At 41.1% G+C, this 26,295-nt stretch overlaps 1 protein-coding gene across 1 annotated transcript in view; it reads left to right on the top strand.

The window, feature by feature from the left end:
• SND1 (staphylococcal nuclease and tudor domain containing 1) overlaps positions 1 to 26,295 on the top strand; it is a 418,829-nt gene that overhangs the window by 156,260 nt on the left and 236,274 nt on the right. The window contains exon 11 of the mRNA XM_029233933.1: positions 756 to 845. Coding sequence (XP_029089766.1) covers positions 756 to 845 — 90 coding nt within the window. The remainder of the gene's footprint in view (positions 1 to 755; positions 846 to 26,295) is intronic.

Genomic DNA, 26,295 nt, shown 5'->3' on the forward strand with positions numbered 1-26,295 from the left:
GGGATTGGCTGTGTATTTGTGTGCCGAAATACTGTTTATTCCTGCCTCCCTCCTTTTGCTTGTCTTTTTTTTCCCCCCAACTCTAATTTTCTTTCTAGTTTTTTCCTATCCTGCAAACTCATGTTAAGTCCCACCTTGTCAATGAAACATCTCCGGATTACTTCTTTCCAGTTCCATGAATTCTAATAGCACTTAGTCCCTAGTCTATATCACATAATTTAGCACTTATTCAGAACTGCTTTGTGTTACTTCATATCTGCAGGATTTCTTCTGTTATTGTTAGGTTACAAGGATTTTACGTCCAAGAGTATAACATACATTTACATAGTGCTTTGTCTGAGGCTAATAGTTGGTAGGTGCTTAAAAAAGGCTTACAGAGTAATAGAATGAGATTTATAGTATATCTGTAAATATTAGAAGGGCCCTAATACTCAGTGAGCTGCTTCTATACTGCAGTTTATATAGCTCTTTCCCTGTTGATGAACATTTAGGTTGTTTCCAGTTGTGTAAACATTCCATTGCTTATTTTTGAGCCTGTCGTTTGGAAAAAGATGGTCTTGTTCCCTGTAAAGCATTTCAACCAAATACTTTGTTAATCGTTTACTGTATATCTAGCAATTATTCAATATTTGTGATACTGGGAGCTAGAGCATATTTCAGGTGTGTTGTCATTATCTCGCACTCTTGGCTGTGTTCATGTGTCAGTTTTTGCTTTGTTTTCTCATTCCTGATGCGGTATTTTATTTTGCTTTAAGGATAAGAACAAGAAACTGCGTCCCCTCTATGACATTCCCTATATGTTTGAAGCCCGGGAATTTCTGCGAAAGAAGCTTATTGGGAAAAAGGTAAGTGATGGCAGAAACATAATTTGCACGTGGTTAGGGGTTGTTTTAATGTGGGCTCTTGTGATGAAATCCCAGAGACCAGCAAATGACTCTCCTCCACCAAGTCAAGTAGTATTACTTTGGTATGAAGAGAGGCGTGCCTCTGTCTCAGGAAGTGGCATCCCTTGGGAGAAGTTTAAAATTGGGGCCCTGACCACAGTGTGATTTCCAGGGCTCTCACGGCATGTTCTTTCCAGGGTCCAGGCTCAATTCCAGTCTCAGTAATTGCATATTGCCCTGAGCTCCATCCACTTCCATTAAAGCAGAGTAGCTCTCTGCTTCTCTCCAGCCACTTGCATTAAAAGTCGGGGCTGTGGGATTTGCTAATGAAAGAAAGCGGCTGCTTTTTTTTCTGACTCCCCTGTTTCTGAGGAGAAGAGGGTTTCTGGAATAGGAGCCTGCCTTTTGTGGAAAAGAGGGTGTGGTTTCCTGCTGGTTCGTTGGGAGACTTTCTGGTGTAGTGCAGCGGCTCAGGCCCTCAGAGGGCATTTCCTTGTGTTCTTAGAGCAGAATGTTCTATGACCTGCTGCAGAACTTGTTGTTCTGGGAAGCTGATAATGAGCCTCTGATCTTCCACTGATTTTCCCTGACCTCCCCAACCTGCATATCCTGGACATTTCTTTGTGTCCTGGGTAAACAGAGGAAACGAATAGAATAATTCCTGCGGTAATTGAGGGAAATCTGTTCAGAGAAAGACTGATTTGTGTTCTCCTTACTTTCCGTCGGTGGGGATTCTTCCAGGAAATGTTATGTTTTGGGCCAACTTTTATTATAGGTTCAGAAAGGTAAGGCCATTTGTTTCTAAGTCTGACCTCGACATGTTGAAGCCATATTAGCATTCTTTACCTACGTGCAGGTTTCTAAACGATTGGAGTTGTGAGAGGTTTGTCAAAGTACCGTAGTTACTAGCATGATAAATTATTGCAAGAGATTTTGAAGCTGGGCAAAAGATGAAATTGCTGATTTTGAGGTAGAGAAACCAAACCGGATTCCCTAAAACAAGTATTTATCTCCTCATTCCTTGGGAGAATAGGCTCATTTGTCATTGTGTAAAACATGACAGAATGCTGTATTCATTCATGAAGTGTAGTGCAAATGATGGCTTTAAGACTCTTTCAATTTCTAGATCTCTTGTTATCTGATTGAATGTCTGACGTCTGTTTCACCAAGTTGATACCATATCACTAATTTACTGGCTCATAAACAATGGCATAGAGACAAGCAAGGAATTCCCCCTGCACGTGTTCATTTCTATTGAAATCCATCCAAAACCACACTGAAAGGAGTGGCAGCGCGTATTTGCTTCGTGCACAGCCAGTTGTGTGGTGTGTATTCTGGCATCCACCTGGTGTGTTTGAATATTGCCCGTCCCTGATTGTGCTTTGTCCCTAGGAGCAGAGATCACAGCTCAGGGTAGCAGCTGCTGAATGGTTCTAGAAAGTTAGCCCAGGCCTCTGCTCTCAAACACTATGTGCCTGCTGGGCCTTTGTAAAGTCCTCTGTCTCAGGATAAAGGAACTGACCTCCAGTGTCAGATATGGTGGCAATTCTTAAGCAATTAGGCTCCTTCTTGGTGGGAGAAAACTCATTTACTGTTTCCTCTGCATCAGAGTTGATTGGATTCTATTTGTGCTGAGCCCAAGTTTTGTCCCCCACGGTGACACTGTGTAAACGATGAATACTGTATCCCTGCCTAGGGAGAAGGATGCAGCTAAGCTCTGCTGGGCTGGAACATTCCTGATGCAAACTGCTTTTCCTGGCTCACCACCTGAAACCACTTGCCTGTCTTCTGGGCCCATCAGTTGCGACAGCGAACACCCATGTGCCTTGGAGTCTGGGAGCAGACAGGGCAGTGGCTGCCTCGGGGGTGGCTAGCACATCATCACACATTTCTGCCAATTCCCTTCAGACCTCTGCAGCTGTTCAGTGCAGCACGTGGTGATTAAGAGGCACCGAGAGAGAGCATGTGTGCCTGTGTGTGCCTGTGCGCGAAAGCTGGTTAGTACAGCCTGTCACAGCTTAAACAAGATAATGGAGGTAAAAATCATCTTCTCTGCCCAGACTATTATTGGACCATCCCAGAGAGTCTATAATAAGAAGTTTGGAGGGGTTTCTAGACTGTAGAGCATTGGGATTGAAGGTAAAGTGGTGAGGTGCTTTGTTAGATTCAGTGGCCTCCATTTCAGTTATGGAACTTCACTTTGGTTCACTCCCAAGATGCAATTCTGGCTAAATGCCTTAAAGTAACCAGGCACCTCTCTGAGCCTTGGTTTTAGCATTTGTGAACTGGGAATATTATTTGCCTTTCCTCTCTCATGGATGAGAATCCAGGATAATACTAGTCATTCATGTTTTTCCAGGTGCCTGTTGCATTATGTGGTTTGGTTTTGTTTAATAATACTGCTTTCGTTTAGAATCTAGCATTGCCTGACTTTCTCAGGTCTGAGGTCAAGATATGTGAATCAGTGCGCAACTAATTTGACTGCCATCAACCCCTTGTGCAGATTTGGGTGTCACCTGGTTCCAGCTTCCACAAAATGTGTATCTGCTTGTATTGGAGTGTATATTTGTGTGTGTGTGTGTTATCTGGTTTAAGGGAGAGGTAGGATATGTGCGTATCCTGGAAGTGTTTCAGAAGCTGTCTGAATTGCTATACTGCCTGGTAGAATGCCCTCCCCATCCCTTGTTTACCATCTTCCATCTGTGCTTTCACTAAAATATGACTAAGGAATATGCATGGAGGAGAGAACTGTCTTGCTAATTTCTTCTGGGTTTCTTCATGGTCCCAGTGTAGTGGACGCATGGAATCCTTGGTAACTTCGACATGTCCCTTCGTTTTCCAGAATGGCATCCTTAGTGAGAATAAAATGGTGAGATGCCCTCCTAAGAGAACCAGAGCTAAGGTCCTCTTCTGATAGCAGGAGCAGTTTCTTTCTCTGTGTACATTTTTTTCCTTAATGTTTAGAGACCGTCAGCCCAAGGAAAGCAAGAGTTTGTGTGCCTAAGTCATTTTGCTCTCAGTGGAATAAAGTAATAATAGCTGGGATCTTCACTGGGAATTTTCTCCAGCTATTTCATAAAATCTCTAAGTATTTTTTAATCTGCTTAATACAGCATTTATAAATGACATATGAGTCACTGTAACTCCTGTCCCTTGATTGCAAAATTTCTATCACCATGGGAACCATTGTGTTCAAAGTTGTAACTTGTTTGGACAATTGAAGGGTCAAAAATGGTCGATGAGATGAAATTGCAAGAAGCGATGAAGCTTCAGCCCTGGCAATAGATAGGAGAGCCTGGATGAGCATCTATCTCCAGAAACTCTACCCCCCAATTCGTCTGTTCCCTAAAGGTTTTGTCACTGTTTCTGTTGATATAAGTAAATTTGGGGGATGCAGCTCATTTGTAAATCAACGGCTGACTTTGTATGATTTTTATGCCATTAAAATTTGTTCCGTAAACTAGGTTGACTCCTTAGGCACTAAAAATTAGGTAATTTTCTTGATAAATGCAGACATTTGGGAAGTTATTGGGCTATGAATTAGGGAATTATTTCTAATTCATATTGTTTTAGATTGTTCTTTTTTGGAAACCTATTTTACTTGAGGGTTGTACTTTTGGGGACGTGGGGCTCTTTGGGGTGGGTGGAAATGATTTCCATGTGTACCGGATTTACAGTTCCAGCAGGTTCAAAACTGAACTCATGGTAAACCTGGTCTGTCTAGAATGGTTGGTATTGTATGTAAATGATATTATCTTTATTCTAGGTTAATGTGCCTTTATGAACGAGGCCGGCAACCCAACCACTGTTAATAGCCTTGTTTCTATGGGATAAAATATTCTGAATGTCTAAATCAGCTATGAAAGATAGGGCTCATTTGTTCTTTGGTGGTGGCTGCCTATGTGTGATTTTCATGCTATTCCAATATGTAGCGTGACCTAAAGACTTCTATTTTTTAAGGCACTTCATATAATGCTCATTCTAAAGAGTAGAGCTGTCATTTATTGAGTTGTTTCTTGATGGAAAAATACTGAATTTTGTTTTCACTTTACTTAATTTTCACCTCCACCCTGAAAGATATATGTATCATTTCTATTTTCATAGGCATAGAAACTGAAACTCATAGGAATTAGGTATCTTACCCCCAGATGTCTATGCTTTTAATCATGATTTTGAATTAAAAGGCATCTGGAAAGGCCCGCTTTCCTGTTGTATGTACTGAATCATGGGTAGATAGCCAGGGTCACGGTGCTTTTTGGGATACGCCAGTTCTTGTGTATAACATGTACTCTACCTGCTATGAGAAGTTGATCCTCTTCAGCCGCATCGTCCTCATCTGCAGATAGCCGCAGGTGGTAAGAGCACCATGGATCAGCCCTCTGATTGCCTTCAGCCCTCTAGACATTATCTCATTAGTCTTAGAGATGTCCCGGTGAAGTGATGTTTCATCAGATTGTTCTTCAGAGAAACCAGTGTCAGATTACATGTTCTTCAGTTACGCAGACAATGTGAGGTCATAGGTAACTGTGCTAAGCAAGTGTGGAGCTTGATTGTCCTTTCTCTTCAATCTCTTGGCAGAGGTGAGGCTTCTGGGAGAAGGGGAAGGACAGGTCACTCTTTTATCTTGGGCCAGGGCCGCGCCCAGGTTGAGGAGCACAGGTTGAGGACTGGTCCCTGAAGATACCCGGTGTAGCCTTCCTCAGCCGAAGCCGTGCTCCACTCAGCCGGTGAGAGCTCTTGAAGGTCATGGAGCTTTTTTGAGGAGCACTCTTTCACTCTTCTCACGGGCTATATCGCAGGGCTGTCCTGTTGCTTAAAAATACTTTTTCCATGTGTTACTTAATACGCTGTGTTAAGTACAAAGCTGGCAGTCTGGGGATTCTTGTTCTTAATTACCTCTAATGTATTTTAGTTTGGTTTTTGTAAACATTTCCTTAGTCACGTCCACATTTTCCACTTCATATTAATGTGATACACTCACGCTATGGAAAAGTCCTTTACATTAATGATCAAAACAGGCCCTAAGGTTGTGAATGCATTGTGATTTAAATCGACAGGTTTATGCGAGGTTGCTTGTCCTTGCTTTCTCAGTGCCAGCTGTTACCATCAATGTGGCTGTAAATTTTTTGAATAAATGGCTTGAAGATATTCACCAAATCGAGTGATATTTTGAATGGCTTGTATTTTCTGACCATGCCTTTTCCAGGTAAGACTTCTCCCACTTAGACGGGCCAGGAGTGTGTCAGTGTGCACTGGAGACCAAGGGTCATTGTAGATGCCCTCGACCCCTTGGCTTGACTCATCAACTCCCTTGTCTGGTGAAGGTAATTAACAGAAATGACAGTAGCATGGCCTGTTTCTGGAGACTTGTTCTCAGCAAGGTAGCGCTCGCCCTGCTGCCACTTAAGAGCTCTTCTTGATGGGTTTTTGGTTTTTTTATCTGCAGATTATGCAGAGTACCTCTGTGCTTTAGGAACCATCAGGGTGCTGAGCTGAGCATATAGCTCTTTGGCGAAATGTGGTATTTGTATGGTGTATATTGTAATGCCTTCTTCAGAAAGGACCTCTTAGTTAAATGAAGAAACTGGAACTTTAAACTGCATTCCTGGAAATGTCTTCTGTATGCTCACCCATGGGAAATGATTTATTAGCTACCAGAACCCTCAGGATCTCCTGTCTTTGGTTACTACTGGGCATCATGTTGTTTAAAGACTTCTCTTTCCTGGACTCCCAAGTCGCTCGTAGGCTCTGGTGAAACCCTTACATTTATAACTGATTTTTGGTCAGCTTGTCTTTGGTCAGTGGGTGGCTTCACCACCCACTCCTGATCTTTTCAACGAGGATTCTGAAATGCCGTCCTTGGGGCTGGAACTTTCCATGCCTGTTCTCTGCAAATTGGGATTTTATTTTAGGGGGAGATTTGTGCTGAATCAGCTCAGCTGTGTTTGGGGGTAGGGAGAGAACAGGCTTTTTTTCCCTGCTTTAAAAATAACCCTTATGTGCCAAAAACCCTATAAAATGTGCTGAATTGCAAATCTTCCAACTTCCTATACCTCCTGGTTTACAGCAAATAGATTCTTCTGAGCTTAGGCTCAATGATAGTGTATAGAGTAAAGTGAGACTGTCCAGATGTGCCCAGTTGGGAAGGAAACCCAACTCCTGCTATCTTTTCTCACAATATTTTTTTATTCGGTAATTTCATCTTACAAGGGTCTATATAGGGTTAGCACATATAACTTTGCTAGTAAGAAAAAGGGTTTGGTGTTTTTGCAAAATAAGACATCATTCAGAAGTAGTGAGTCCAATTTTTAGGCACAGGCTCTTAAGGGTTTCTTTCTGTGGCCTCTGTTTTTGCTGTGTCCAGAAAGTTAGGCTCATATTTCCGTTGCTTGAGTATTTCTTTCCCAAGGGCATGAACAACGTGTGGGTGTACAAGAAGGTAGTATGCACAATTGTCTCTTGGTTCTAAGGTGGAAATTCCTCCAATTCTTTACTTTTTAAAGACTTTCTTGATGTGGACCATTTATAAAGTCTTTATTGAATTTGTTACAATATTGCTTCTTTTTTGTATGTTTTGGTTTTTTGGCCAGGAGGCATGTGGGATCTTAGCTCCCTGACCAGGGATCGAACCTGCACCCCCTGCATTGGAAGGCAAGGTCTTAACCACTGGACTGCCAGGGAAGTCCCCTCCAATTCTTTACAGCTGGGTGACTGAAGTGGTGTCTTAGGGCTGCAGCTTCATAATTAAGGCCATGCGCTTGTGAGCTCAAAGGCTCCTTGTTTTCATGCGTTTAAAATCTGAGCGAAACTTTTGGTTCTTACTGAATCGAGTTCTTTTGTTGATATGTGGAACTGCCATTTTGCTTTCACTTACCAGTTATCTTTTCTCTGGCAAATTTTCAGGTATTCCTAAAGAGCTGCAATTCTACCCCATGAGGATTGCTGGCTTGGATGGTCTTTCCTGGTGTTTTCATAATGATGGGTGTAGCGGGATGAATAGTGTCCCCTCAGAATTCATGTCCTTTTAGAACCTCAGAAGGTGACCTTATCTGGAAATAGGGTCTTCACAGATGTAATGGGTTAAAATGAAATCCTACTGGATTAGGGTGGGGTCTGAACCCAAAGACCTGTGCCTTACTTAGAAGAGGGTAGGACACAGACAGAGAAGGAAGGACACGTGACAGTGGAGATGGAGATTGAAGTGACGCAGCTGCGGCATGGAACGCCAAGGAGACGGCCAAGAGCCACGAGTAGCTAGGAAGAGGCGAGGAAGGATTCTTCCCTAGAGCCTTCAGAGGGCGCATCGGCCCTGTGTACATCTTGAAGTCAGACTTGAGGCTTCCGAAGTCATTGGAGTAAATTTCTGTTGTAAGCCAACCAGTTTGTGGTGCTTGGGTTACAGCAACCCTAGGAAAGTAAAGCAGCGGAAATGTAGGTTAGCTTCCTTTTTTTTTTTTTAATTTTTAAAATTTATTTATTTATTTATTTATGGCTGCATTGGGTCTTCGTTGCTGCATGCAGGCTTTCTCTAGTTGCAGCGAGCGGGGGCTACTCTTCGTTGCGGTGCGCGGGCTTCTTCTTAAGGTGGCTTCTCTTGTTGTGGAGCATGGGTTCTGGGCGTGTAGGCTTTGGTAGTTGCGGCACACGGGCTCATAGTTGTGGCTTGCAGGCTCTAGAGCTCAGGCTCAGGAGTTGTGGCGCACGGGCTTAGTTGCTCCACGGCATGTGGGATCTTCCCGGACCAGGGCTCGAACCCGTGTCCCCTGCATTGGCAGGGGGATTCTTAACCACTGCACCACCAGGGAAGCCCAGGTTAGCTTCTTTGTCTATCTTGCCAGTTGACTCTTGGCTGGAGTTCTCGTTTTTCAGTTTTGTACAAGACTGTCTTGTCTTTCGGTATTTGTGTTTATTCTTTCCGTCGTTACTCCTCCTGGGCTTTAATGCCGTCCCATCTCCAGACCAGCTGATAATTGGTATAGAGTAATTAATACTTGAGAGCACATTTCTAGTGTTGTCGGTAGGCTCACCCTCGGGCTTCTGTCCTGTTTCCCTTCCTTGAAGGATGAGTGCTGATGACCACTTAAGAGGGCTGCCACAGTCACGGGGCCTCCATCACTTGGACTTCGATCATTAGTGTTTTGAAATATGGCTCAGCCTGGGAGAAATCATTCCTGGCAGGAGCTTTTGATGAACCGTGCTCTTCCCATTTAAGGCTGATGAATAGGACATTAGGAGTAATAAGCACCATGTGTGACATGTCGCCTGCTCAGGGTGTGTGCTATGGGGAGCTGTGCATGAGTGTTCTTCTGTAACTACAGGAATCTCAGGTTTTGTCTTTAATCTGGTCATTTTGGACGAGAAAATTTTCCTGCAACTTTGCCTTCCCACCTCTTCTGACTGCAAAAAGTGATTGGGCTGGGCTGATGAGCAGGTGGTCCTCTTCTGAAGACAAAGGTTGAGTAGGTTTATCCTTTTGGAGGCAGTCCCTAGGAGAAGGCCTGAAGTGGCAGCCTGGGGAAGTCAACTCACTTTTATTATTCAGGAACTATTTCTTGAGCAACTACTCCATACCACACCTTGTTCAAGACATTGGGGATTGAGCCTTACGAACACCTGTTCTCATGGAACTAATAGTTTAGAAAAGGCACATGGTGGTTGGGTACCTTTTTGGAGGAAAAATATGAATAAAATATCATCTCTGTCACAAATTGCCTACAGTCTAACTGTGATAAGATTACATCAAAATGTGTGAAGTTGAATAAGAACAGATTTGAATAACTGAGATAAGAAACATGTCTCTTGGCAGGATTGGATTAATATTAATGTGAATTGTACAGATCATAGTTGTCTTTCAGAGACGAGAGGTCACACCTGCTGTGTGACCTTCTGCACTTAATGGCTTCAGCTGTCTCTTATGTATGAATATTTCCACCCCTGATTTCTTTCTCTGCCTTAAGATCAGTTTCCAGCTGCTGAATACTAGATACCCAAATACAGATGCCAGTAGACAGCTGTCATCTATTATGTCTAAAATGTAGTTCTTGGCTTCCATACGATTTTCTTCCCTGCTCACAAACTGCCTTGGCTAGGCTACCTTTGTTGTTGGTCTTAAATAATGTCACCACCCACCTGTTATCCCAAACTTTAGTATCAGCAGTCTCCCCATCCCAATTTCATCTGATTCTGCCATAGTTATCACTTCCAAATCTTCCTTTTCACAGTGTTACCCATGGCTACTGGCCTGTGTGCTCCTTATCTCTCAGTCACTGCAACTGCCTCTTAAGTAGTTCTCCTTCTAGTCTCTGCCATCTTTCATGTTGCTGTCAGAATCGCTTTCTATGTGCACAGTCATGGTCATCTCACAGACTCTGGGGACACCCAGATGGCTGCAGAAAAGCATCTGACTCCTTAAATGAAGGTAAAGGAAAGCCGGTTGTATATAAAATAGCATAATGTCATTTAGGGATGTTTCCATTTCCAGTCTTACTTCCTACTCTACCCTCCATATGATACGTCACAAATAACTTCTCACCCTTGTGTCGACACGCCAAGCCCTTTCACAGCTTCTTGCTTTCACACTTCTTTTTCTGTAAGAATCTTAGCACGGTTCCTTATTCCTGGCTGGCTCCCCGTGTAAAGTCGGGGGCTGTCTGTCCTGTTACTCCCCTGTGCCCATTTCTGGAGTATCTGTTCCCAGGTCTGACCTCCCTCACCCGCTATGGGGCAAAGAGCCCGTCTGACCCTTTCTTCAGCTCTCAGCTCCTGATGTCAGGAATCAGATTAGGATCCCCCAATAAGTCTTTACAGAGGTGGTGGGATTTGTCCTCTATCTGGCAGTTCTTAAGAAAGATTGGAAGTCTTTGAATATAGAGAAGGGATGTAGAAAGCTCATGGCGTAGCTCTAAGCTGGACAGATGGTTTTCCTGTCACCTGTCTTCTTTAATTTCCTCGTACAATATAGACCTCGAGTCCCACTTCAACGAGACTTCAGGCATAGCTGTGTCTGACAAATAAAAAGCAAGACCTTAAAAACAGGTAGAGGGCTTCCCTGGTGGCGCAGTGGTTGAGAGTCCGCCTGACAATGCAGGGGACACGGGTTCGTGCCCCGGTCCGGGAAGATCCCACATGCCGCGGAGCGGCTGGGCCCGTGAGCCATGGCCGCTGAGCATGCGCGCGTCCAGAGCCTGTGCTCCGCAACGGGAGAGGCTGCAACAGCGAGAGGCCCGCGTACCGCAAAAAAAAAACAAACAGGTAGAATAAGGATGTTTTTGTTTTTCTGGATATGAGTTATGGTTATGAACTAATCGCTCCCCCACTGGCAGTGTGCTGGATGCCTACGGGGCCACCCTCCCCGTGGGCTCTTCGGGAGGCAGCCCAAGCAGCCACTCCTTAGTGCGGGAGGTCAACTTTGGGGCTGTTCCTGCGTCATTTTGAAAATGTGCAGCATTTATAATTCGTTCTCTTGAAAAATGATTTTTGACAGAGGGATTTACCCAACTAGTAGGCAATAAGTTAATATTTTTCACTTGGATCATTCATTTTGATTTTAAACCTCTAAGTGACAGACGCTTGATGGCCCCTGACTGCTCCCTGACATTCCCATTCCCTGGGACCTGGGCTTCATAATGTCCGTCTTCTCCAACAATAGTCCAGATGTATTGGAAGTAAATAAGTCCCTAACTGGCTCCGCTTGGCCATTTCTGCGGCGTGTCGGGCACCTTTTAGCCTGGCGGGTCGCTGCTGAGCCCAGGTCCTCAGAGCCTGTCAGGCTGGACTTCGATGCGAGGGTTGGGCCGGGGGGACTGGACAGGAGAGGCGCGCTAAGCATCAGATTTTCCCCTCACGAGGCCCAGTTTCTGCAGCCTGTAAATCTCTGACACCCCTTTATCCAAAAAAGAGGGAGGGGGGGAGGGAATGTAAGGCGGAGTGACCTGGGCCCTAGTTAGAAATTGGTTGAACATTTTGGTGAAATATTGCCTCAGGCCGTTGGTGTGAGCTGGGGAAGCTTCTTAACTTTCCTAGTGAATCTTAAGAGCTGAGAGATGCATCCCTAACTGTGTGGTCTGTGCATTCATGTCGCCTCTGTTTCTTCATTTGTAAAAGGGGCGTGTTATTTTGACAGCTGTGACTCCTCAGGTGTGCCAGGATAGGGAGGGCATGGAAGCAGACAGCTGCATTAGGAATAACTTTTGGGCAGGGCACAAAGGATGGAACCTTGTAAGTTCCTAGGATGGAAATAGAAACTAACACCTCAAATGCAGACCTGTAGCATTGTCCACAATTGTCAGCCCACATTACAATGAAGAGGTAGGACATTTCTGTGACCTCAGAGGCTAGAAGATATGCAGCTGAATATTGTGTATGTTCAAATTCTTACACTTGGGATGAGTTTATTTCTTCCAGTCTGCCTTATTTTCTTCACTCGTAAATTACAAAGGAATCTATTTTTGTAAGATCTTAAAGAATCCGGAAAGGGTCAACTGGTCATCCTGGTATCTCTGAGCAGACTCTCTGACGTAACGGTCATCTACTGATCACTGTGTAGTTTTCCTGGTAGTCACCCTGGGGAGGGCAGGTGGATTCCCCTTGCCTGGGATGGAGGTGGGAAAACTTGGGTTCCTGGAACTAAGGGACCTGAAGTATGAAGTACATCTAGTCCTTGTTCACCTAACTCCATGACCTTGGATGATTGTTCCTTTTATTTTATTATATTTCCTTAATTTCCTTGTCGGTAAAAGGGGAGTGAACATTTATTTGCCCTGTTTTTGCTGAATTGATCTACCTGATCCTTTTATAGTTCTGAAAGTGTAATCTTTTGACACCAAAGATTTATTTTAAATAACAATGAATGGGGATACCTGTGGTAGCCAAAACACAAGATTTGAGGGTTATGTTCACATGTGTTGAAGATAAATCTCCACCACCTTTATGGTGTGGCTTTAATTATCTTTTACCAACCAGACTCCTACCTCCCCAAGAGAAAGCTAGGAGATTGAATTCATTCTTTTCCTGCTATGCTTATGTCACTGAGTTATGGTCACAGTATCTTTTATATCTTTTCAACTGAAATTTAAAGTTTAAACTGTTATGGTTGTGGTCACAATCAAGTTTCCCATTGGGGCAAGGACCTTTTTTCTCCGTTTTCTGGGACCTCTGTCGTCAAATGATTTTCTCCCATTGGGGGACTGGTGTTTTGTTTCCCTCCATCACTCATCAGTTGGCTACATTTTGAAACAATGGCTTGGGAAACCCAGTGCGTCACAGTGACTGACTCTGAGGCAGCCTGGAGCCTTTTCACATTTTCTACTAGTTTCTCCCATTGCCAGTGGTGCTGCCAGCTGTGTGGAAGAAAAGCTGTGTGCGGTTTGAGCTCCCCAGCATGGGAGAGTCTTTGAAGATGAGAGACAAAGATGAGTCGTGTTGCCGCTCTTCTGTGCTTCTGCTTTGGTGGTCGCTCATCATAGCTTCCCGAAGGGAAAATGGTTATAAGATCACTAAGTCTAGGTAGATTTATGACGTCTCTCTTGCCGTTCAGAGAGCGAACGTGGTATTGATAGTCTTTAATATCTCCTCCTGTACCAACACATACTCCCCATTCCTTTCCTTCCGTCTCTCTAAACTTCTGGTGGTTTTCCTTCCTTCTCCCTCCCCTCCTTCCAACCTTGCATTTACCATCCCCCTCCTCAAAGGTACTCAGACCTGCAACACGAACAGCTTCAAAATTCCAAGCCTGTAGTAGCTCTCATTTTCCAATACACACAACCCATCTGCCGTACTGTCTGACTTGGCCATTGCCCTGGATCCCTGGGACCTTTCTGGCCTTAAGAGGAAAAAAAGTGATGTGCTGAATGTCATCTTTTCTTGTTTCTGTTCTTCCACCAGCATGGAACTTGGTCCATGACCAAAGCTGACAAAGCATCAGCTTCTCTCTGAACAAGGTCCACTTGGTTTGCTTGGCAGTTCTAGTTTCTCCTTGGGCCATCTCGGATGAACACAAAATTTGACAGGCTAGATGATATTGTGATACATTTTAAATTGTCTGCCTGCTTTAACTGTTACTTCCCTTGTTTCTGGAAAAGGGAAAACATGGATGAGGAAGAAACTGTTGGTCAGTGCTTTTAGTCTGGATTGCCCTTCCCTGGGGGATTGTAGTCAGTGGGCCAGGGTGTGTGTGTCCTTGCTAGGTGCTCTGGTAATATGTCAGCTTGATGCTGCCCCAAGCACAAGACCTTGTGGGGTGCTTGCACATTGTACTCACTAAGAAAAGAATAACTGTTTGGATGACACTGGGACCTGCTTCCGAATCTGTGGGAAGTGTGTTTTCCTTGGATGGTCTTACCTTCCTGGAATTAGCATTTGGATTTGATCGTTTCTTCCTTGACTTCAAGTCATTATCCCTGTCCTCCACCCCTGTGTGTCCAGGTTGATGTTTTTTCGGTTCTTGTTTCTTCCTTTTCTTGCAGAGATTCCTCTTTGCATTGATGTGTACCTATGGCGAGGCAAAGATACTTTTCCTTACAGGATTTTTAAATTTAATTTTTAAACAGCCAGGAAGACATAATTTGAAACATTTTTTGGTTGTTTTATATAACATGTTCTTAACTTTAAAAAAAGAAATAGATGGAGGTGTCATTTTTAGAAAGGACATATATGGATAAAGCAGTGCATCTTTTTTTATTTTCTCCTAAAGATTTTCAAAGTCAAATCAAGAAACTAAATCCTTTTTGTTGTTTCATTTGCTGAAACAGACATTGTGAAGACATTTGAGGAAAGCCAGTATGGAAACGTAGGATATTTTTGACAAACTATTGTATAAAATAGGCAGACATTTAAATTAGATAACATATCTTTTATCTTTTAGGTATTTTTTTCTAGATGTTTCTCTTTGCTAGGAAACCAATAACATTGTCTTAAGTTTTTCTCATGTGTGTGTGTGTGTGTGTTGGGGGGCTTATTTTTTTTAACATCTTTATTGGAGTATAATTGCTTTACAATTTTGTGTTAGTTCCTGCTGTATAACAAAGTGAATCAGCTATACGTATACATATATCCCCATATCCCCTCCCTCTTGCGTCTCCCTCCCACCCTCCCTATCCCACCCCTCTAGGTGGTCACAAAGCACCGAGCTGCTCTCCCTGTGCTATGCGGCTGCTTCCCACTAGCTATCTATCTTACATTTGGTAGTGTGCATATGTCCATGCCACTCTCTCACTTCTTCCTAGCTTACCTCTCCCCCTCCCCGTGTCCTCAAGTCCATTCTCTACATCTGCGTCTTTATTCCTGTCCTGCCCCTAGGTTCTTCAGAACCATTTTTTGTTTTGTAGATTCCATATATATGTGTTAGCATACAGTATTTGTTTTTCTCTTCCTGACTTACTTCACTTTGTATGACAGACTCTAGGTTCATCCCCCTCACTACAGATAACTCAATTTCATTTGTTTTTATGGCTGAGTAATATTCCATTGTATATATGTGCCACATCTTCTTTATCCATTCATCTGTCGATGGACACTTAGGTTGCTTCCATTTCCTGACTATTGTAAATAGAGCTGCAGTGAACATTGTGGTACATGACTCTTTTTGAATTATGGTTTTCTCAGGGTATATGCCCAGTAGTGAGGTTGCTGGCTCGTATGGTAGTCTGTTTTTAGTTTTTTAAGGAACCTCCATACTGTTCTCCATAGTGGCTGTGTCAAATTACATTCCCACCAACAGTGCAAGAGGGTTCCCTTTTCTTCACACCCTCTCCAGCATTTATTGTTTGTAGATATTTTGATGATGGCTATTCTGACTGGTGTGAGGTGATACCTCATTGTAGTTTTGATTTGTATTTCTCTAATGATTAGTGATGTTGGGCATCCTTTCATATGTCTGTTGGCAATCTGTATATCTTCTTTGGAGAAATGTCTGTTTAGGTTTTCTGCCCATTTTTCGATTGGGTTCTTTGTTTTTTTGATATTGAGCTGCATGAGCTGCTTGTAAACTTTGGAGATTAATCCTTTGTCAGTTGCTTCGTTTTCAAGTATTTTCTCCCATACTGAGTGTTGTCTTTTCGTCCTGTTTATGGTTCCCTTTGCTGTGCAAAAGCTTTTGAGTTTCATTAGGTCCCATTTGTTCATTTTTGTTTTTATTTCCATTTTTCTAGGAGGTGGGTCAAAAAGGATCTTGCTGTGATTTATGTCATAGAGTGTTCTGCCTATGTTTTCCTCTAAGAGTTTTATAGTATCTGGCCTTACATTTAGGTCTTTAATCCATTTTGAGTTTATTTTTGTGTGTGGTGTTAGGGAGTGTTCTAATTTCATTCTTTGGCATTTAGCTGTCCACTTTTCCCAGCACCACTTATTGAAGAGGCTGTCTTTTCTCCATTGTATATTCTTGTCTCCTTTATCAAAGATAAGGTGACCATATGTGTGTGGGTTTATCTCTGGGCTTTCTATTCTGTTCCACTGATCTATGTTTCTGTTTTTGTGCCAGTACTATACTGTCTTGATTATTGTAGCTTTGTAGTATAGTCTGAAGTCAGGGAGCCTGATTCCTCCAGCTCCGTTTTTCTTTCTCAAGATTGCTTTGGCTGTTCAGGATCTTTTGTGTTTCCATAGAAATTGTGAAATTTTTTGTTCTAGTTCTGTGAAAAATGCCATTGGTAGTTTGATAGGGTTTGCATTGTATACTATAGATTGCATCGTGTAGTCATTTTCACAATGTTGATTCTTCCAATCCAAGAACATGGTATATCTCTCCACCTGTTTGTATCTTCTTCAGTTTCTTTCATCATTGTCTTATAATTTTCTGCATACAGGTCTTTTGTCTCCTTAGGTAGGTTTATTCCTAGATATTTTATTCTTTTTGTTGCAGTGGTAAGTGGGAGTGTTTCCTTAATTTCTCTTTCAGATTTTTCATCATTAGCGTATAGGAATGCAAGAGATTTCTGTGCGTTAATTTTGTATCCTGCTACTTTACCAAATCCATTGATTAGCTCTAGTAGTTTTCTGGTAGAGTCTGTAGGATTTTCTATGTATACTATCATGTCATCTGCAAACAGTGACAGCTTTACTTCTTCTTTTCCAATTTGGATTCCTTTTGATTCTTTTTCTTCTCTGATTGCTGTGGCTAGGGCTTCCAAAACTATGTAGAATAATAGTGGTGAGAGTGGGCAACCTTGTCTTGTTCCTGATTTTAGAGGAAATGGTTTCAGTTTTTCTCCCTTGAGAGCACTGTTGGCTGTGGGTTTGTCATATATGGCCTTTATTATGTTGAGGTAAGTTCCCTCTGTGCCTACTTTCTGGAGGATTTTTATCATAAATGGGTGTTGAATTTTGTAAAAAGCTCTTTCTGCATCTATTGAGGTGATCATATGGTTTTTTTCCTTCAATTTGTAAATATGGTGTATCACATTGATTGATTTGCATGTATTGAAGAATCCTTGCATTCCTGGAATAAACCCCACTTGATCATGGTGTATGATCCTTTTAATGTGCTGTTGGATTCTATTTGCTAGTATTTTGTTGAGGATTTTTGCATCTATGTTCATCAATGATATTGGCCTGTAGCTTTCTTTCTTTGTGACATCTTTGTCTGCTTTTGGTATCCGGGCGATGGTGGCCTCATAGAATGAGTTTGAGAGAGTTTCTCCCTCTGCTATATTTTGGAAGAGTTTGAGAAGGATAGGTGTTAGCTCTTTCTAAATGTTTGATAGAATTCGCCTGTGAAGCCATGTGGTCTGGGCTTCTGTTTGTTGGAAGATTTTTAATCACAGTCTCAATTTCAGTGCTTGTGGTTGCTCTGTTTGTATTTTCCATTTCTTCCAGGTTGTGCATTTTATTGGCATAGAATTGCTTGTAGTAATCTCTCATGATCCTTTGTATTTCTGCAGTGTCTGTTGTTACTTCTTTTTCATTTCTAATTCTGTTGATTTGAGTCTTTCCCTTTTGTTTCCTTGATGAGTCTGGCTAATTGTTTATCGATTTTGTTTATCTTCTCAAAGAACCAGCTTTTAGTTTTATCAATCTTTGCTATTGTGTCCTTCATTTCTTTTGATTTCTCATCTGATTTTTATGATTTCTTTCCTTCTGCTAACTTTGGGGGTTTTTTGTTTTGTTTTGCGGTATGCGGGCCTCTCACTGTTGTGGCCTCTCCCGTTACGGAGCATAGGCTCCGGACGCGCAGGCCCAGTGGCCATGGCTCACGGGCCCAGCCGCTCCATGGCATGTGGGATCTTCCTGGACCGGGTCATGAACCCGCATCCCCTGCATCGGCAGGCGGACTCTCAACCACTGCGCCACCAGGGAAGCCCCTGGGTTTTTTTGTTCTTCATTCTCTAATTGCTGTAGGTGTGAGGTTAGGTTGTGTATTTGACATTTTTCTTGTTTCTTGAGGTAGGATTGTATTGCTATAAACTTCCCTCTTAGAAGTGCTTTTGCTGCATCCCATAGGTTTTGGGTCGTCGTGTTTTCATTGTCATTTGTTTCTAGGTGTTTTTTGATTTCCTCTTTGATTTCTTCAGTGATCTCTTGGTTATTTAGTAGTGTATTGTTTAGCCTTCATGTGTTTGTATTTTTTTTACAGTTTTTTTTTTTTCCTGTAATTGATCTCTAGTCTCATAGTGTTGTGGTTGGAAAAGATACTTGATACAATTTCAATTTTCTTAATTTTAGCAAGGCTTGATTTGTGACCCAAGGTGTGATCTTTCTTCGAGAATGTTACAGGAGCACTTGAGAAGAACGTGTATTCTGTTGTTTTTGGATGCAATGTCCCATATATATCAATTAAGTCCATCTTGTCTAATGTGTCATTTCAAGCTTGTGTTTCCTTATTTTTGTTTTAGATGATCTGTCTATTGGTGAAAGTGGGGTGTTAAAGTCCCCTACTATGATTGTGTTACTGTCGCTTTCCCCTTTTATGGCTGTTAGTATTTGCCTTATGTATTGAGGTGCTTCTATGTTGGGTGCATAAATATTTACAATTGTTATATCTTCTTCTTGGATTGATCCCTTGATCATTATGTAGTGTCCTTCTTTGTCTCTTGTAATAGTCTTTATTTTAAAGTCTGTTTTGTCTGATATGAGTATTGCTACTCCAGCTTTCTTTTGATTTCCATTTGCATGGAATATCTTTTTCCATGCCCTCACTTTCAGTCTGTATGTGTCCCTATTTCTGAAGTGGGTCTCTTGTAGACAGCATTTATATGGGTCTCGTTTTTGAATCCATGCATCCAGTCTGTGTCTTTTGGTTGGAGCATTTAATCCATTTACATTTAAGGTAGTTATTGATATGTATGTTCCTATTACCATTGTCTTAATTGTGTGGGTTTGTTATTGTAGGGGTTTTCCTTCTCTTGTGTTTCCTGCCTAGAGAAGTTCCCTTAGCATTTGTTGTAAAGCTGGTTTGGTGGTGCTGAATTCTCTTAGCTTTTGCTTGTCTGTAAAGGTTTTAATTCTTCTTTGGAATCTGAATGAGATCCTTGCTGGGTGGAGTAATCTTGGTTGTAGGTTTTTCCCTTTCATCACTTTAAATATGTCCTGCCACTCCCTTCTGGCTTCCAGAGTTTCTCCTGAAAGATCAGCTGTTAAGCTTATGGGGATTCCCTTGTGTGTTATTTGTTCCTTTTCCCTTGCTGCTTTTCGTATTTTTTCTTTGTATTTAATTTTGATAGTTTGATTAATGTGTGCCTTGGCATGTTTCTCCTTGGTTTTATCCTGTATGGGAGTCTCTGTGCTTCCTGGGCTTGATTGACTATTTCCTTTCCCACATTAGGGAAGTTTTCAAGTAAAATCTCTTGAAATATTTTCTCAGTCCCTTTCTTTTTCTCTTCTTCTTCTGGGACCCGTGTAATTCAAATGTTGGTGTGTTTAATGTTGTCCCAGAGGTCTCTGAGACTGTCTTCATTTCTTTTCATTCTTTATTCTTTGTTCTGCTCTGTGGTAGTTATTTCCACTATTGTATCTTCCAGGTCACTTATCCTTTCTTCTGCCTCAGTTATTCTGCTATTGATTCCTCTAGAGAATTTTTAATTTCATTTATTGTGTTTTTGATCATTGTTTGCTCTTTAGTTCTTCTGGGTCCTTTTTAAACATTTCTTGTATATTTTCCATGATTTTGGGTCATCTTTACTATCATTACTCTGAACTCTTTTTCAGGTAGACTGCCTGTTTCCTCTTAATTTATTTGGTCTGGTGGGGCTTTACCTTGCTCCTTCATCTGCTGTGTGTTTCTTTGTCTTCTCATTTCGCTTAACTTACTGTGTTTGGGGTCTCCTTTTTGTAGGCTGCAGGTTCGTAGTTCCCGTTGTGTTCGGTGTCTGCCCCCAGTGGGTAAGGTTGGTTCATTGGGTTTTGTAGGCTTCCTGGTGGAGGGAACTGGTGCCTGTATTCTCGTGGATGAGGCTGGATCTTGTCTTATGGGCAGGACCTCGTCTGGTGGTGTGTTTTGGACCTTCTTATGATTTTAGGCAGCCTCTGTGCTCATGGGTGGGGTTGTGTTCCTGTCTTGCTAGTTGATTGGCATAGGATGTCCAGCACTGTATCTTGCTGGTCATTGAGTGGAGCTGGTCTTAGTGTTGAGATGGAGATCTCTGGGAGAACTTTTGCCGTTTGATACTACGTGGAGCTGGGAGGTCTCTGTTGGACCTGTGTCCTAAACTCTGCTGTCCCACCTCAGAGGCACAGGCCTGACACCTGGCCGGAGCACCAAGACCCTGTCCGCCACATGGCTTTTGGGAAGTCTGAGGTTTTCTGCCACCATTCAGTAGGTGTTCTGTAGGAGTTGTTCCACTTGTAGATGTATTTTTGATATATTTGTGGGGTGGAAGGTGATCTCCATGTCTTACTCCTCCAGCATCTTGAAGGTCCTTGCTTATTTTTTATGTTAATTATTTGAGTAGGTTATACATTTGTTTGGTTCAAAACTTAAATGCTAATAAATGCTATAAAATCGAAGAGCTCCCTTCTATCCTGCTCCTTTACCAATTGAGTTTACCTTCTCAGAAACAACTAGTGTGATTTCCTTGTAAATCTTTCCAGAGATATTTTAGGCTTATATAGACAGATGTGTTTGTGGGGGGATATTCTTCAAATACTGGTATCATAAATAGTTAAAATTTCATATGTATTAAGAAAAATGGTATCTCTGCATTTGTATTTCATTTTATATGCTTAAAAGTACTAACGAGTTGTTGCTGTTTTCAGCCTAGTTTTCTCTGTGACTATAATTTTCCTATTTGAAAATGTAATTATGAAATCTGCTAATATTGGGGATAGTGTCCATTCTGTCCTTGTTTATGATAGTGTATTTTGTTTTTGCTGTTTTGCTCTAAATAACATGTACTGCCTGTTTTATCAGTGACAAAAGCAACACTTGTTCATTCAAAAAGAAATGTTTTTGAAAGAAAAGTTAAAGCAAAAAGAAATTACCACCCAGGGGTAACATCTGTTAATACTTGAGTGTATATTACTCCAATCTTTTTATGCATTTGGGTATTTGCATAATTTTCAACTTAGCTAATAATTACATGGTACTTAGTGTTTTGTAACCTTCAGTATGATGGTTTCCCTGTGTCATTAAATTGACTTCTACTTGAGGTACTTTTATCATTTAATATCTAGTGAGTATATAATCAATATCCTATTTTTGGCTATTTGTCGTTGTTTAGCACACGGACTTTTGGATCCACATAGACATGTGTTTGAATCTCTGGGGTAGCATTATGTAATTCAGTCCAGTCATGAGCATTAAATGAGATAATATATGGAAAGCACTTAGTGCAGTGCTCAGCATATTGTAAGAGCTCAATCGATAATAGCAAACTACTGAGTCAGGGCTTAGGAAAATTAAGAACAGGGAGCAGTATATAATATGACAAAACGTGAACTTGCTCTCTTTTGTGTCCTGATAAGGTTGAATGAGAGAAAGACGGCTGTCATTTTATTTTCTTTAGCGTCTGTTGCCTTTATTATTTTTTTAATTTATTTAATTTATTTATTATTTTTGGCTGCGTTGGGTCTTCATTGCTGCATGTGGGCTTTCTCTGGTTGCAGCGAGCGGGGACTACTCTTGCTTGCAGTGAGTGCGTGGGCTTCTCATTGTAGTGGCTTATCTTGTTGTGGAGCACCAGCTCTAGGCGCGCGGGCTTCAGTAGTTGTGACACGCGGGCTCAGTAGTTGTGGCTCGTGGACTCTAGAGCACAGGCTCCATAGTTGTGGTGTGTGGGCTTAGTTGCTCTGTGGCATGTGGGATCTTCCTGGAGCAGGGCTCGAACCTGTGTCCCCAGCATTGGGAGGCTATTCTTAACCACTGCGCCACCAGGGAAACCCCCCTCTGTTGCCTTTAAAATCAATCTAGGGCTTCCCTGGTGGCGCAGTGGTTGAGAATCTGCCTGCTAAAGCAGGGGACCACGGGTTCGAGCCCTGGTCTGGGAGGACCCCCCTGCCACGGAGCAACTGGGCCCGTGAGCCTGCGCGTCTGGAGCCTGTGCTCCGCAACAAGAGAGGCTGCGATAGTGAGGGGACCGCACACCGTGATGATGAGTGGCCCCCACTTGCCACAGCTAGAGAAAGCCCTTGCACAGAAACGAAGACCCAACACAGCATAAATAAATAAGTAAATAAATAAACTCCTACCCCCAACATCTTCTAAAAAAAAAAAAAAAAAGCCAATCTAACAAGATGAGAGTCTATTGCTTGCCCTTTTTTTTAAGAAAACCTTTTTAATCCCCAAGTGCTCAGTGACACTGACTTGGATTTGCCTGACTCAGAGGAAGTGGGAGTGGACCTGGGGAAGGGAGAGCTTGGAGAGTACTCTTAACATCCAGTTTGCTTCTTTTCTGAGATTTCAGGTACATTTTTCATATCTTGATAGAGTTTCCTTGGGAAGTGGCAGGAGATATGATGAGAACTTAATTTACTGTGACCCAAAGTAAGCTAAATAAAATACAAAGTATGCCCCATCCAGCATTCTTTCTTAACCCCCAGTCTCTCTGAAAGTCTCAAGCTTGAAGCCCTAAATTGAAGTCTCTGTCTCCTGAACTTACCTATCCAACAAGCACAGCTGTTTGGTCATCAGTTAGAAATAGATGTTGGATGTCCTGCTTTTCAGCTCCCAGATGAACACTCGATTAATTAATCCAGCATTTCAAAATATTATTTCCACTTGGTTTACTATTAAGAGGTCGAATTCAAAGATTGATTACATTTGAGGTAATATTGTGAAATGGGTTTATTTCTCATCCCATAGGTAACATGTTTTGTTTAAAGTACTTCACTGATACTTCAGGTGAGAGATTTGTTATTTTTTGTATTACAGAGGGATAATTCTTGGTTGCTTATAGCAATTAATGATTTATGCTAGTACTAAATGAGAGGTATATTGAGAACAAAATGAAGTAGAAATGCGGCTTTATTAAAAGATGTAGATAAACCGATTGTTCAGTTAGTGTCATATTATATTGTCATTTCTCCGTAGTGTTATTCTCAAGTTTCCACTGATTCTAAATAGTGTCCTTTTTACAATAAAGTGCATATTAACCAAAATTGATTGAAATGAGTTAGGCCAGGTACATCCTCAGCACTATTGTCATTTGTTGGCCTCCAAAATTACCTGCCAGTTCTAAGGACTAAACCAATATAGGTTTAGGATTCACTTTGGCTATACAGCCTAGAATGTAAATTCTGGTCTTCATCCGTTTTCATGGTGCTGGTCTTGTCATCACTCTAGTAGAGGTAGCATTCGCACTGCTAGGAAAAGGTGAAGGGTTCCTATGCAGTTTCCACAGATACAAATGGGAATGCATAAAGCGATTTGTATTTTGTCTTCTTGAGCCATGGAGTGTCTTTATTTTGAGTAATTCTAGTCTTTTTTTTTTTTTTTTTGGCTGCACTGCACAGCATGTGGGATCTTAGTTTCCCCTACCAGGGATGGAACCCACACCCCCTGCATGGGAAGGTGGAGTCTTAACTCTAGACCCCCTGGGAAGTCCCTCTGGTCATCTTCCTACTGTTGATCATCTTATTTCTTTAGTTCTTCACTTTGGGAAGCTTTACAGACCTCTTTCTTGACCTTTCTTCTTTGGGAGTGACCCCATGGACTTCCTTCTCAGATTAAGTATTTGCCACATTCTTTCTCTGGTTTTTAGAATGTTAGACTTGGTTACTACAATTTGTAAGTTATTTTTGAAAATAGGGAAGTAGGAACATGCGAGCACAAAATAAAATTTTTTTACTTGATTCCAAGCCTTCTGGAGAATTGGAGCCAGAGGATCAAGTCTCCCTGTTATCTTTGACACACAGGTTATGCTTTTTACGAGTGTGACTCCTGTTACCTTAGACCACACCTTAACTGTGATGATCTTTTGTTTTCCTTCTGTGGGTTTTTGTTTCCTGATTATAAAAGCAATGTATGTTTGTTATATTAAATTTGGAAAGTATAAAGGAAAATTAAAAGTAATTCAAAGCACTGTTAACATTTTGAGGTATTTTCTCTGTTTCAAATATAAACATACAAATAAATCTATATGTCCTTATTCTTTCAATTGACAGCATAACCTGAACATTTCCTCACATCCTTAAATGAAATTTCTTAAAGTAATAATTACAATGGCTGTGTCATTTTATTCCGTGATTGTATGATAATTTATTTCACCAATCTGTGTTCATCTTAATTTTTTGAACTATGGTACGGTGGCTTTATTTTATGTTTCGCTAAACATGCCATACTGTATAATCAACTAGATTCACTGAGCATACAGAATCAGGCTTCTAGATTTGGGAGGATCTTAAGTTTAGAAGCGTTAAGGGCAAAAAAGCTTCTTTTATGTATAATTTATATATAATTACAATTCGTATATAATAAGTCTTCATTGATGTTGAGTGCCTTTTTACACAGGATTTGGTCATTTAAGAAGTATGATAGCTTCCCCCCTTTTAAGTCCCATATATTTTCTCCCATTTAAAAAGTCATACTAATGGTTTTTGAGATTTTAATTCTAATTTAAACTTTAATTTTTTTCTTCTCCATATATTTCATTTAGTCTAGTTCTTAATGCTTAATTTTAACCTTCCATTATTTCCTTAGTTATTTTAAAGCAACATCGCAACAAAATCATTTCTTTGTATTTTTATTTTTGATTTTCTTATAGATCAGCAGGAGATACAGCAATAAGCTGGATAGTTTTGGAGAGAACCAGAGGCAATAACCAAAGTTGGAAGTCTGTCTCAGGCTTCTCATGGATTACCCCTTCAGCTCCCTGCATTGTATCCTGTATTTAAGTGTAGCTTCTGAAAGGGTAGCTTCTCAGACTTGGAAGACCTTGGGCTCTTAGACTGTAAATCTCTCCAGGCATATAACAGGCTTCATTTACTGAAATGACTTTTTATTGTGGATTACTGTTCTTATAATTTCAAATTTTATTTGCTCTGATATTAAGGTTCTAGTAGTTACAACTCTTTCATTGAATTGCTCTTTAAATTTGGGTAATTCACATAACTCCTCTGAATCTGCTTTTTCTTACATAGTGGTATATGCTTGCCTTAGGTAATAACTGTGATTCCTTTCATTTGATTTTAAATAGTCATTCATTTTACTTTATCCCTTAAAAGCTCAGCTAACTAAGAGTTGGAATAAAAAAAATCTTTGTGTAGTAATAAAAATTTTAACTTAAACATTAAAAAGTAACTTACTACTGAGATATTTTCAGTCTTTGTAAGCTACCCTATTCCAAATTGTATGAGTTTGCCATTCCGTATTGCAGAAGAGCCCTGTCTTGCATAATTTTCGGACAGATTATTTAATCTTTCTGAATAACTGTTATGTTGTAGATGTTATTAATGTGACTCCCCCAGCTCCACAGCCCAGACACCTCTAAGCAGCTAAAATATAGTCTCACAATATTCAAGAGAAGCAAAAATGTGTATTTAAAAAAAAAAGCTCTCACAGATAGATTGGTTGCTGATATGTTGTGGAATTATTAAAAATTGGTTATGTTCATTCTTTCCAGGTTTGGGAGTTGCTTATTAGATCAATGCCAGTTAATTCTTCTCTGTTTTCCCCATTTGCTCCAGATCAGGGTATCTCTAACATGCCTATAATTTCCCATTAACTATGGGATGTTTTTCTAGGCTTTTGAACCCCACACTTATCATTGAATATTTTAGTGATTTAATTAGTGTATTATGTTTATCATGACATTTACTCACAGGAATTTTATCAGATGTCACTAACAGAATGCTCATTTTATTAAATATTTCAATTTATAACCTATCAATTACAACCATTTGTTATGCAGGTTCTATTTATAAGTGCATCATTTCATTTGATTTAAACATACCTATGCATCTTGGTTTATCTTTTACAGAGAAAATAGACAATATATTATGGACTCATTGTTTCTTTTTCACCTAATTAACCTGAAATTTTCTTGTT

Source organism: Monodon monoceros, unplaced genomic scaffold (assembly GCF_005190385.1).
Source record: "Monodon monoceros isolate NGI ecotype Baffin Bay Population unplaced genomic scaffold, NGI_Narwhal_1 Super_Scaffold_2, whole genome shotgun sequence".
In the NCBI taxonomy this organism is placed as follows: Eukaryota; Metazoa; Chordata; class Mammalia; order Artiodactyla; family Monodontidae; genus Monodon; species Monodon monoceros.